General features: G+C 51.5%; 1 protein-coding gene across 1 annotated transcript; it reads right to left on the reverse strand.

Annotated features, from left to right (window-relative positions):
• Window positions 1-1,796: 1,796 nt before the first annotated feature.
• On the reverse strand, window positions 1,797-12,949 carry LOC109322259 (cytochrome P450 26B1). Its single transcript, XM_019553281.1, has 4 exons — window positions 12,608-12,949; window positions 11,343-11,498; window positions 8,952-9,233; window positions 1,797-6,341 (listed from the first exon to the last, which is right to left on the reverse strand). Exons 1-4 carry the CDS (start codon window positions 12,737-12,739, stop codon window positions 5,949-5,951), a joined length of 963 nt encoding a protein of 320 aa, XP_019408826.1. The 5' UTR covers window positions 12,740-12,949; the 3' UTR covers window positions 1,797-5,948.
• Between the last annotated feature and the right edge of the window lie 853 nt (window positions 12,950-13,802).

The following is a 13,802-nucleotide window of genomic DNA, read 5'->3' on the forward strand; positions in this document are numbered from 1 at the left end:
ATCTCCCTAACTTGGTTTCACCTCCAAATAAAAATAGCCGGTATCTCTGCCCCTTCCCTCCTCTCCGTAGCTGCCCCTGCGGCTCAAGTGGTAGAGCATTGGTCTGCCAATCCAATACACATAAAGCACCCCCACCCTCAGTCCTCCCATGGCTGGGCTAAAAAATGCCCCTCCTCCATGCACAGCTCCCCACCACCACCCCATGCCAAACAGCTGCCCCATGCATCTCCCTTCTGCCCCAGGTGGGCTCCCCAGAGCCCTACCCCATCTCATGCTCCAAGGAGTCTTTGGCAGAGCCATCACTAGGCCCTTGGCCTTTGCACTTGGGCCTGAACCAGCTCCTCCTGCCATCACTGGGTGCAAAGGAGGGGCAGACACACTGGATGCATCTACACATTGCCCTATGGTGATGTAACGATGTGTTACGGCACTGCATGGCATGCTATGGTGACATAGCCATCACATGCGTCTACACGATTGCCAGCTACATCCCCATAGCAGTGTGCTTCCTGGGCATAATGCCCCGCTACGGCAACGTGGCAGCAAAATGTACCTGTGCACCTTGCAGTAATCACCCATACTTATGCTGTGCTTCCAAAGCAATGTGCCATACGGTGACGGGTAGACATGTCCACTAGGTTGCTTCTTTACAGCTTGGGAGGACTCCAAACCACAAAGATGCTCCGGCCCAGAGTGCTGAACCAGAGTATAGCCTTCACCCACAACCATAGACATGAGAGGTTTGCAAACACCCAGAGCGGCCCGGCAGAAATGACCATTTGAGCTGTTTCTCTATGGTTGCAGGTGGGGTGGAGGACCATAGCCTTGGAAAAGCTTCTGTTGTCATTTCTGGAAGTGGGATAGGGGTGATGTGGGCAGGAGCGGGCCAGCCGGCAATGGGGAGTAAGGGGCTTTTGGGGTGATGAGGAAAAGGGGAAGGGGATCTGCTAGCCAAAAGGAGGCGTCTCTGTGTAGAAGGGGGCAGCCAGATAAAAGGGGGGACATGAACAGACAAAAGATGGGGGGAGAAAGGACAGATGAAAGGAAACTAGGGAAAGAGTATCCCATAGTGTGGCCCTCTGCGAGGGAAGGGGCAGGAGCACCCAGCCCAAGTGATCTGGTCGGCGGGGTAGAGGGCACAAGAAGGAGCTCAGCCAGATGTGGGGGCCAGCTGTCAGGGAGGACAGCCAATCCTATTGTGGAGGGGTGGCAAGCTCTGCTCTGGTCATCCTGGAGTGGGGGGGATGTCCCCGTCACAAAACCCAGGGTTTCTACCACAGGGGCCACAGGTTGGGTCAAATGAGGCTGAATTCCCTTCTCCCTGGCGGGCATCCCTCTGAGTGAACTGAGTGGGCAAAGGAGTTGGCACTAGCAGTGCCCATGCTGGGCCTGTCCCAGAGCAATTCAGGGCACCGGGGCGGCCAACTCCACATCGTTCTCCAGCACCAAAGAGTGGTGCAATTCAGAAAAAACCTTTGCACTTGTGTACAGCACGATTGAGGCTCAGTAGGGAAGGGTACAAGGGTCTGACCATAGGAACAGGGCCCTTGTCAGGAACATAGCCTGGCTACAGAGGAATCGAGTTGCCAGAAGGGATCAGACACATGGTCCTTCTCACCCAGTATCCTTTATCAACCATAGCCAGTTTCAGAGAGGAGTGCAAGGAACCCCGAGAGCAGACAAATTATGATGTAGCCCTACCCCGAATCTTTATAGGGTGGCAGAGCCCCTAGATGTAAAGGGCTTCTATCCCTCGCTAAAGAGGTGTCAGGCAGACTCGAAATAAGAGACAAATGTCTGGAGATTCAACTCTTTTTATTATGGAAGTCTATAAAATAGCCACATCGATTATTTTTTAAGATCACAAAATACACAACATTCATTTTAATATGTGACACATAATATTATATACACATTAAAAACCACATGACTGAAACACATGTTCACACAGCACCACTTTCATAACCAAAAAAACCCCACAAGTGCTTTTTTCTTTTTTTTTAATATTATGAATGACTGTGATAAAAACATATTAATATTTTTTCCAGACAATGTTTACAATAGAGAAAAAAATTCATATTTTACTAAATAACAAATATTTAACAGCAAAACTTTATACTAAATATCTATTTTGAATTATAACAAAAATAGTACTTATAATAGTTTATAAAGACAGACCAAAAAAAAAAAAAACTTTGTGTATAAAATAATATTATAGCAAATTGGACTGTGCTAGGAAAAAAAAAATTCTGAGATTCAAAGTGCTTTATTCTGCAAACCCACTGCAGCAACTTTTTTTTTTAGTCAAGTTATATTAGTTAGGAATGGTAAATCGAAAGCATGACCTATTTATGTCTAGATAAAATACACACACTTATGTGTATACCCGCACACACACACACATAATAGACGTATGCATCTTACATTCTCTCTCTCCATCGGTCGATCATTCAAAAGCCTGTTTGGTTTTCTTTTGTCATGAAATTTAAAAAGCAAAAATTAAAACAAAACCCTTCGCTGAGTTCTTACCAAACCAATTAAGGGCAATGCCCTTCTAAATGGATCTCCGACAAATTTTGCTGATTTTTTTTTGATAGGGCTTGATCCAAAGATATTGAAACCATTGGAAAGACTTGGACGAGCTCCCCATCCTTCCCGTTACCTATGTTCTCCACCACTACTACTTTTCTTTGTCCTGTTCTCCACCAAACAATGTTTTATGATGGAAAAGATTGAGAGTTCAACTGGATTTTTTTCTGGAGAGATTTGGAAAACAGAAGTTAACAAGGCCGGAAAAATCAAATGATCCAACCCTTTAGGATTATATAACAAGACAGTGGTTCTCTAGATTTTTTTCTTTCTTTCTTTCTTTTTGTCCTGTAGACTGATGCCTTTGGACAATTTTCCACCCCAAACCCTGTAATTTTCAGTGTTTATTTTTGTAGCTCACCGGGAAACACGTTAGAGACGTGTACAATGAGACACGTTTGCCCAACCTAGGAACAACCCTTTCTGAAGGCTCTGCAACGCTCAAATCAGCGCCATCCCCTTCCCTACCCAATCATTTGTACTCCCCAGATTCATCCTGCCCAGGTACCTATAAGCCAAATTTATCCCAGAGAAAAGTCACATTTCCATCAAAAATGCAAGCAGTGTGTTCACGAGCCTGGATCTGGGATGTTCCCATGAAAGGTCTCAGACCACTGAAGACCCAAACCCAGATTGCAGATTTTGCTTGTGAGATGTAGGTCTGAGGGGTACAAATTCTAGCTTGGAGGGATTTCACACTGGGTCTTGGTTCATACGGTCATAGAGATTATGGATCAGCTGCGAGACCCAGAACTGGACTGGAATTTCCTTACCCAGATCCAGAACCCTGATTGACATGAAATAAAACCCTTCTACAAAATGGACCACAGAGAGACAATATAACAGCAAGCCTCAGAAACAACGGGCCCTCCCGTGGACTCGGGAAGCACACCGGGGGGTCTGTCTATCTATGCATGGCTAGAGGAATCCTGGCTGCTGGATTTAATATATTTAGGGCTTCCCCTTCCAAGGGGCTGCCAAAGTCCTGGATGGATGAAAGGCTGGCAAGTGCTGCCACTGACATCTTTCAATCAACACTTCCTTGGAAGTCCAATGAGTCCCTGCAACCCCTGGAAAACCGGGTGGGAATTTCATTCCTTCTGACTGAACTTCCTCTGACTTACCCTGACCTCAAAAGAAAGGAAAAACCAAGCAGCCTTACTCACACGTTGCATCTACCGCCACCATCATTGAGAAAGGCCTTGGTTCTGGTTGCGTGTTTGCCTTTCTCTGCCTGTCACATTGCATGAGGGGCCTCTGTTGAAACGGAGGACAGAGAGGAGATGGTTGCAGCCACAGAAAATCTGTTTAAACTCAGTTCTTGGAGCACAGATGAACAAAGATGTCTCAGACAGTGCTGAAAGAGATTTCCCTGATCTCACCGGTCATTGATTGCTGCTGCCCAGAAGTAGCGGCAGTGCAGAGGGTTTTCCAGCTACCAGCTATTAGCTACCGGGAAAGCAAAAGGAGATGCAACCGTTCTGGTCGAGTGTAGGGCTCTCTGAAATGATGCGCCCGCACCCTGCCAGTCCAAGCAGCAAACCGTGCGTGCTGAGCATGTCTGAAGACAAGCAGACCCTCTGTTTTTCACAGCAAAAGTGGGCCAGAAACAAAACACACATAGGAGCTGTATCGACATTTAAACCCAAACCCAGCAGCACAGACCCCAGAGGAGCACACCCATTCCAAGCTTGCCCTTGGCAACCTGTGACCTACCAAATTCCCAATGAGGGCTGCACTGATGGTTGGCATGGACAGACATTCACTCTCCCAGGAGAAACTCTCCTGGGAGTGATTTAACCCTGGTTATTTTTCTCCTGGAGCAGCCATTTTTACTCTGAGAGAAAAAACCTGAACATGTGTGCATGCACGGGTTTCTCTTGAGAGTGTAGCAACTCTCCAGGGAGACACTGAATGTCTGTACAAGGCCAGCATCTGGCATCAAATGCTCACCTAGGCAAGATGCTGAGGATGGAAGGGTGAACTCAGAAGGCACCTTAAGACTCATCTTCCACCCTCCAAGACCTTCCCACCTCAAAAAAAAAAAAACTGAAGACAACCCATAAATCTTTTTGTTGTTTTTTGTTAAAAGAATACCTTTAATAGAAGCAGGTGAAGGGTAAGGGACAAGTGCAGGGGAACTCAGAGTGGAGCTAAAGCATTTTTTTGGGGAGAAGGCTTAATTGTGTAGCTGTCCCAAGCACATAAGGCAACTGGCCACATTGCGGCGTCACCTGCCTTGGCAGAACCCTGGCACAGTTTGCAAAATACATGCGGTTCAGAGATCAGTGCACACGCCAGAGGGCCTGAGAGGTCCAGAGGGAAAGCAAAACCACACGACTTGCTGGAAAAAAGCAGTTGTCTGGGTTTTGACAACAAAAAAAGAGAGAGGAGAAGAGGAAATGAGCAGATACACACAGGCCACGTAGCAGCAGAAGCCAACTTCAAGGACGTGTCAAGGACCCTGGTCTGCTCTGACGTGAGGGCAGCTCTCATCGAGGCTGATGAGAGACCGTGACCCAGATCAGAGAGCAATGCTTGGCCTGGAAATTTGCCCCACCAGGCTTCCTTCTTCATGAAGCAAGCACCCGGTCCAGTCAGGCCTGCCGGCCTGAGCAGCCTAGAGCGCACTGCAGCAGTGCCAAGGTCGTGCCAAAGCCATGTTGGCCATGGGGGGACTTTGCATGCCATTCCCCACCATGACAACCCCGGGCATGGGGGAAAAGGGGCGGTTTCCACCTGGACACCAAATTCCAAACCACCAGGAGATAAATCGGAGTTGGATACAGCTTGGAGGGGTCAGGGGGTTGAGGATAGGGAAGAGATGGGTTCCTCATTCTCCCCGTAAGAAAGCAGAGGGAAAAAAACACTGTTTTCACCAACTAATTTAACACTGTTCAAAAAGATCAAAGGCCACCCGAAGTCACAGCCTGCCATCACCAGTTCTTGCCCCTGCCTCCCGGCCCATGGAGCAGACAGACCTTGGGCTACCAGGTGATTTCCAAAGCCCTTCCCACCAAAGGCATCCTCCAAGCTCTCCCTGGCAGCAGAAATAGATAAAGATTTAAAATATTCATATACTGTGTACGGTCAGACTTGGAATTCTTCGTTTAAACAAAAGCATCATCAGCAATGCATACACACCCCTCAATCTCCTTGGACCTCCCCCACAGGAATAAACAATTGTTTTGGCAGCTTCGTTGTCGGGGAAAGCCTCGATCTGGAGGTTCGGCAAAGTTAGCGTTGTGGAGAAGCATCTTCTTGGTGTGGTCTTCTGGCGTCCTTCCCCCTGCCCACCCCTGCCCCTCGCCCCCATCTGCTGTCCCCCCAGCGGAGGGCAGGTGCGAGCAGGAGTTGGCTTACACCGTTGCCCCCAACATGGCTTCTGTCTCCGTCAAAATCTCGTTCTGGTTGGAATCCAGTCCGAAAAATTTCACCTTGAGTCCATCGACTGGGTGGACCACAGGCACCAGCATGAGTCTAGGGAAAGTCCTGGTGACCAACTCGAACCGGCTTGTGCTAGCCAGCTCAATGGCTAGTGCCTTGAGGAAAAGCTTGGCCAGATGCTTGCCAAGACAGGTCCGTACACCCCCTCCGAAGGGGAGGTAATGGAACCTGCCATCTTTGTCTTCAGTGCGACCCTGCCCAAAACGGTCCGGGTCAAAAACGTCCACATCCTTGAATACCGGGGCAGTGTCATGGGTGTCCCGGATGCTGTACATGACACTCCAGCCTTTGGGGATCTGAAAGCCCTGTAGAGAAAGGGAAAGAAAGACAAAAAATGCATCAGCATCACGTGGCCATCCACAGAACAGATGTAAAGACACTAAAGAGAAAAGAAATCTCATATCAATCCCAGTTGCCAGAAAAATCAATAGAGCCATTTTTCTGCTGCAAAGAACTCAGCCAGCCCAGAACAGGCCAAGGCATTTGTAATGCTCTGGGCTCCTATTTAAAATCTCTGTGTTTCTCTTGTGAATCGTTTGTAGGAGTTTGCACAACTAACGGTGCTAATATTGTGTGGCTTAAAGGACTACTGTGGCACCGCAGGGTGCTGGGGTGCCTTGGTCAGGACTCACTGCTCTGGGCACGACCATAATATAAAGGGTGATTTATCTGTAGGTTAGGCAGCACCTTCTGCAATCATTTGTATTTTGTCCTTGGGATAGCCAGCTATGCTCCGATCCATTTATGCCCCCACAAAATCTTCTCCCCTGCCTAAGCAGCCGCAGGATGTGAATCTTTGTTTGTCACTTTGCTTTTATGGCTCTTTCACAAGAAGCAGGAAAGGCGAAAAAAGCTAAGCTTTCCAAAACAAAACGGCTGGAAGGCTGTTGCAGCTGTGACAATCCAGGAAATACATGAGACGCAATTAGCCCACACCCACTTTGTGCCCAAAAGCTCATCGAACATCTCTCCCAACTATGCAATTGGTCCAATAAAAGAGGTCACCCCCCAGAAAAACCCACCCAAAACACCCCTTACTTTTCATAGAAACGGCAAACCCTGCCTGCAAAAACACAAAGGATAGCCAACCTGGGGGGAGGCGAGGCAAGCTGGAGACATGGAAATATTCATAGCTCGGTTTTGTGAGTTGATCTAGCGAGTAGATGTCATCCCTTTAACCCCTGCCTAGTCTATTTACATGAGTGCAACTTGAAAGACTTCCCTTTAAACCAGTCAGAGACCTCAGCATCTAGACCACCCGATGATGCAGGAAAATACAGCTTTCTCCCACCTCTGCTTTCTTCCCGCTTGTCATTCAGCCCTTCCCATTGCAATGTCCAGACAAGCTATACAGGAGGCACCGGCATCCCTCCTTCCCCTACACACGTAACAGCATAAGCCCATAATGCGAATTAGCGCCCAGGTGTGCAGGGAAAGCACTGGTGAGTACGTAGAGCAATTTATCCTCCCTTGATGACTTTAAACAGTATCTGACTCCAATCCAGACATTAGTGGAGATTTGCTGTGACAGCCGGGTCTCTCTCAACGTTTTGTTTTGCCAGTAGAAATTTCCATCCATTGTGGTGAGTCACCAGCCCGTCATCCAAAAGGCTGTAGCTGCCCTTTGCAATAACCTTTCCCCCGTCACACCCCAATTTAGGTTTTGGCTTCAAAGCCATCACATGTTTCTCTTTCGACATTTAGACTTTTCTCATCTTTGGCAGCCTGGAAGATTTGGTGCCAGGTCATGGGCCACGTTGTGAGTCAGTTGTACCATGGGGGACACGGAGCAATTGCACTGATCTCCCACCAGCAGGACTCTAATTCATCTTCTCTCTGGGTTAAATTGTTATGTAGGTATCGAGCCCCACGCAAGCTTCTCTAATTACATGAGATCCCTTGTGCCCAAATGAGGCTGTGAACATGCACGAGTGCGTAGATAAATATTAATAATCCCCCATGCAACCATCAAGAGATGGTGCACTACCTGATCTCCTCCTAAACCACATATTTCACCTGCCACAAAAACTCTTTGAGAAAGCCTCTCAGCGTAAGTGAGACTCGCAATACAGAATATACCCAGACCACCATGCCAAAAAAATACCCTCAGGAAAGCTTCTACATGTCCTTGTTTGTATGGCTGTGCAAAATTTATTCCCCTGTCTCAGTTATGTAGGAAGGTTCAAAAAGGTCCTTTTCCATATTCTGCATCAACAGTCAGGTCAAAGAAATCATGGAGAAGTCAGGTTGGAAGGGATCTTTGGAGATCACATCTCACCTAACCGCCTGCCTGAGATGGGATCAGCCCTGGCCAAGCCATCCTATACAAATCCATCATCTAAACTCTTCAACCCTGATGCAACACAAGACATCACATCTGAACCTGCCGCAGGTAAAGCAGGGGGACCGAAGTCCTGCTTTTCCACCCCCTGGAAAATGCTAGCTCTGAACTTCTACTCCTTTCTTGCCTACAAAAAAGATAACAGAGCAATTCTTCTGTTGCAAAGAAATCAGAAAGACCCCCAATAGGTCAAAATAGGTTTGATCCAATGGATTCCTACTGGAAATCTCTGGATTTATCTCGTGACTCACATGCAGGTGTTTGCACACCTAACAGTGCTCATATTGTACAACACCCTGCATCCCCCTTAAAAGGATCTCACGTTACCCTGGTTGAGAATTGCTGATGTAGTCCCTAAGATCCTCCACCCTCTATGTCCATGTGGACCTGGCACCCCTTCCTTGTCCCCAAAACCCACGTGACCCTGGCACACACCATCCTAAAACTGTCCATATGGACCTGGCACCCCTTGCTTGTCCCCAGAGCCCAAGCGAGCCTGGCACACACCATCCTAAAGTTGTCAGGTCCCACTGGGAGGCAAGCAGCAAGATGCACCCAGAGCTGAAATACTCACATCCAGCTCGAAGGTTTGCAGGACTGTCCTGTACCCTCCAGAGATGGGAGTGAAGAGACGCAGCACCTCCTTGATCACGCAGTCCAGATACTGCAGGCTGCTGATGTTGTCGAGCCGGAGGGATCCCTCGCAGATGCAGCCGTTGTGGAGGATGCCCTTGGTCCGCAGTTCCTCACGCAGCTTCTCCAGGACCCGGGGGTGCTTGAGGAGCTGCATGATCAGAGAGGTGCTGGCACTGGCTGTGGTGGCGTAGGCGGCAAAGATCAGCTCCAAGGTGCCGTCCTGAAAACAGAAGGAAGCCCAGGTTACGTGCTGGAAGGACAAAACACAGCTGACTATGGAAGGTGCTGCCTAATAGACAAATAAATCACCATTTGTATTATGGCCGTGCCCGAAGCAGTGATTCTGCACCAAGGCAATACAGGGCTGCTGCAAGACATGCACTGGAGCAGGCACTGGATGCAGCGAGGCAATACAGGGCTGCTGCAGTACAATCCTCCTACAGCGCTCGCCTTCCACTCACTGGATTTCACAACTGCAACGAGCCCAGTTCGGTCTCAGCCCAGCCCCCAAAGAGAACATCTGCCCATCATGCACATTGGCACAACTGGCTTCTGCTGCCAGGCCGAGGAGGAGGGAGTCACTGAAGAGGTCAGGGATGCTTTCCAAGGCAAGGGAGAGACATGCCCCTGTGTGCTGTAGGGTGGTTGGGGGTGGCCGTGTTTGCTTCCCCCGCTGACGCAAGCGCACGCACATGTATGCATGCACACACGTGCACACACGGCACTGCAGCTCTGCAGGGCTTCCCCTTGCCTCTGCCACGAATCCCAGCAAAACCACCCGGCTCCCCCACCCCACCCCGCCTGTCCCCAACCTCCCAGCTGGTCCCCCAGGCACTGGGAGCCATATCCAGATTGCTCCTGACCCCAGCCAGAGCCTGCTGCCTGGTCTGGAGGTGCAACAGCCCAACTGAGTGGTGGGCAAGACCCATGGGCAAGAAAGTTTCTCCTCTCCCTCACCCCCTCCCTTGTTCTCACCCTCCGTCCCCCCCAGAAACACCACCCCGGGGGCTGAAAAAGCATCTCCATTTTCCATGGCAACATGCCCCCTCTCCTGATCCACTTGACAAGGATGACAACAGCAGGTCTAGGGGTGTATTTGGTAGCTGTGTGACAAAAGAAATGCAAAAAAACCACTAGAACTCTTGGTTCGGAAACGATACCTTTTATTAGATCAATAATAGGTATTATTACCAATATTAGACTGAGCTGGTCTAATAAAAGATATCATCTCTGAACTTATATGTTTACCTGAATCCATACCTGCCATTGTTTCAGCAAATGGGGCAAGTACCTGTCTGCTAGGAGCCGGGCTGAAGCTCGCCAGCTGCTACAGATAGCAATGACAACCTGAGCTGGGTTTCAAGGGGTGACCCATGCTCCAGCCTACACACCAGCCTTTCCTTCCCGGCTGCAGCCATGTGCCCAGCTGACGGCCCTGGAGATTTGCAAGCATGAACCGCACAAAAGCCACCCACGGGCCAGCTCCGTCTCAAACAGACTTAGCAAAGGACAACAACGGGGAGCCCTGTGCGAAGCACAGCCGGCGGCAGCCCCGCTTCAATCATTCCTGTGTCCCCGTGGGATGCCTTCCCTCTTCCTCTCAGCACCACCCGCGCTGCTAAGTTTCAGCTACTTGCTGGGTCCGAGCCAACGAGGGCCCGGCTGCAGCGTGTTCCCAGGAGCAAGAGCAAGACAGATGGAGCCGAGAGCCCGAGACGGGGTGGGCACCCCCCGGGCACACACGGGTGCAGGAAAGTCCCCTCCCCTGTCGCGCCGAGAAGCAGGATCGTGAGCGGTCCCGGGCCCGGCGCTGGGGTCCGTGTTTGCCGCGTGCCTGCAAACAGAGAGCAGCTCTATGCCGCAGCGACGCGGTTCCCAGAAACGCTCTTTGTGGAGGCCTGGATAGGATCGCTAAATAAACACGGCTCCTGGGGAAACACGCCGCTCTGGGCCTGCCCTTGCAGGGCAGCTGATGGAGTGAGCTCAGGCTCCTGAAAGCTCATTTCTTTCCCTCCAATTTAGCGAGTCTACAAGGTACGAATCCACCCTGACGTCAGGCTAACGCAGTGAATGACCTCTCTGTGCTCGGGGGGAAACGGCCGGGCTGCCGAACCGCAGCGTCCCGGAGGGGCTGAGAGGCAGCTTTGCCAGCACGCCCATGCGACGGCAGCCCCTGGGTCTTACTTCTTGCTGGCTTCCTCCTGCCTTGCGTTCGAGCTGCCTGGGGATCGTCTGGGGAAGGGGGAGAAGGACCCAGGCAGCAAGCGGCCCCGCGGCAGTGAGTTCGGGGAGGTGGAGCAGCTGGAAACACCTGGGAGGACGGCCTTACCTTCAGCTCCTGCATGGTCAGCTCTTTGCCATGCTCCTTGCCACTTTCTATCAGGATATCCAGCGCGTCGGCGTAGTCTTTGCCCTGCGTGTTCTGCAGTTTCTCCCGAATGGCTTTCTCCAGCCCCTTCTGCAAGGTCTCGCGTGCTCTGATTCCCTAGAAAACGCCAAGCCATCAGCCTGCGAAACGAGAAGCCGGGGCATCGCAGCTTCTCATCCACCCAAGGGCACCCAGAGGCAATCAGCTTTAAGGGGCCTACAATTTGCATGGGATGGCGAGCTGTCGCAGTGCTAGAAAGAAGTCCTGGGCAAACGTCCTGGGACATCCCCAGTTCACACACGCTTTACCTCCCCGTCCCGTGTCACATTTCCCCCCCTAAAGGAATCCACCCCATCCCACGGGAGGACTCCTCTTCCCGTGAACGCAATGTCAGTCCCCAGCTGCCTTCCCAAAAGCAATGGCAGGTTTGCAAGAGCAAGGCTGAGGCTCCTAGCTAGCACCTTGTTCTGCAGAGGATCTCAAAACCATCCCATCCCTGGAGCACCACTGAGAGGAGCATCCCTCCCAGAAAGCTGGGTCAGAACAGGAGGAAAGTTTGTAATGGGGTGGGAAAAGAATGGAAAATAAATTTTTCAAACATCTGCTGCTCTCTGAGGTCGCTGGGTTCAGGACAAGAATAAAAATTAAACGTTTTTCGTTTTCCAAAACAGCTGACTTTTCGAGCCTTCCATCGAAAGATTGGAAAGAAACTAGAAATGAAAGGAGAAGCCGGTTTCCGGGTGCTTTTCAAGCAGTCAGATATGCGAGTAAAAGCCGGGCACGGAGAGTTGATGGCGGTCGAGTGAGGTGGTACGAACAAAGAAAATCCCCTGCTAAAAAAGCAGCAAAATGCCACCTAATCCTCACTGTGTCAGACTGCACAGGGCCAAGGAAGCAAGAGCGGGATCCCTGCGCATTTCTGCATCAGGGACTAGAGAGCAAACACGAAGGCAAGGAACAGGCATCCTGATACCTTTCCACCCCCATCACCTAGGCACGGCACCGATTGCTTTATAGCCTCAGCACTTCCAGCCATTAATGGGTTCCCCCGTGTGATGCAGGGGTATTGCCCCCAATATACAGATGCAAGCTGAGGTGCCGGGTGGGTTAAGCAACTCCCCTAAGGCCACACAGGGAATCTGTGGCAGAGCGAGGTACATCTCCTTAATCCCAGACCAGTGCTGGACGCTGCGACGCTGGACCCCCCACCCTAGGCAGCCTCTTACCCTCCTGTAGCCGCTGAAAGGCAAGTCCAGGGGCAGGGAGAAGACGTTCTCCACGAACTGCTGGTAGACCTCGAAGAGCTGGCCGAGCTCCTCGTCGGGGATGCGGAAGCCCAGCAGGACCCGGATGGCCATGCGGAAGGTGAGCTTCTGCGTCTCGTGGTAGACGTTGATGGGTTCGGGGGTGCTGCTCCACACCCGGAGCGTGTCCTGGATCACCAGCTGGATCTTGGGGAGGTAGCTCTCCAGCGCCTCGTGACTGAAGATTTTGGAGAACACCTGCAATCAGAACATGCCTGTCTTAACAGCATCCTCCTAAAAGCCGAGCAGGATCTGGCAACACAGCTAGGGAACCCTGCAAGGTACCGTGGGCATCCCCGGAAACACAGAGGGCCTGAGCTCAACAAAGCGGGTGGGGAGTGGCAGGGTAAGGGACTTGACCAAGGTCGCCCTGGTCAGCAGCGGCACAGCTAGGAAAAGAAGCGAGCTCTCCTCGTTCCTGGCTGGATCCCGGGACCCCGGAGTGACCCTCCAGGCTTAAAACCAGCACACAGGCAATCCTGCAGGCAGATAGCAGTGGCGCTTACAAGAGACCCTACAATAACAAAGCAGCAGAGGGGCGCGAGGAATGAATCCCAGGCGACGGAGAGCATGCTTTCCAGCTTTACGAGTAAGCGCAGCGCTGGCACGGGCAGGCCTGGCTCCCAGCCCCATCCCCCCCCCGAACCCACGCCCGCTCCCGCGGCCTGGACGTTGCACGACGTTCCCAGCAATGCGAGGAATGCCCCTGTCCTCTGGCCCTCGCCTCCTGCCCAGCCCTGTAATCCCCACCGGCTCCCTCCACAGCACAGGCTTTCATGCTGTGCCCCGCACCCCTGCTCGCCGTGCCGGGGCGGAAAAGCGCTGTTTGTTATTTCTGATTAACTCCCGCTTGCGCGCGTGCACACGGCCGCGCTCCGGGGCCCAAGAAACCCTCGTGCAGCCAAAGGCAGCACACAGCCGCCCACCTCCATCAGGGCCACCCGGCAAGGGAGACAGCCGGTCCCGTCGCCCCCACCCCAGCAAAATCGAGACGAGGCAAAAACGTCACCTTTGGAGCTGCGAATGTGAGAATTTCCTCCGCCCGCAGCACCAGGAGGGGAAGGTAACGTTTTCCTGGCGCCTGCCCCACGCTACTAATACAGCACCCGGGCAAAAT

Source organism: Crocodylus porosus, unplaced genomic scaffold, assembly GCF_001723895.1.
Source record: "Crocodylus porosus isolate Cpor-Errol unplaced genomic scaffold, CroPor_comp1, whole genome shotgun sequence".
Classification (NCBI taxonomy): domain Eukaryota; kingdom Metazoa; phylum Chordata; order Crocodylia; family Crocodylidae; genus Crocodylus; species Crocodylus porosus.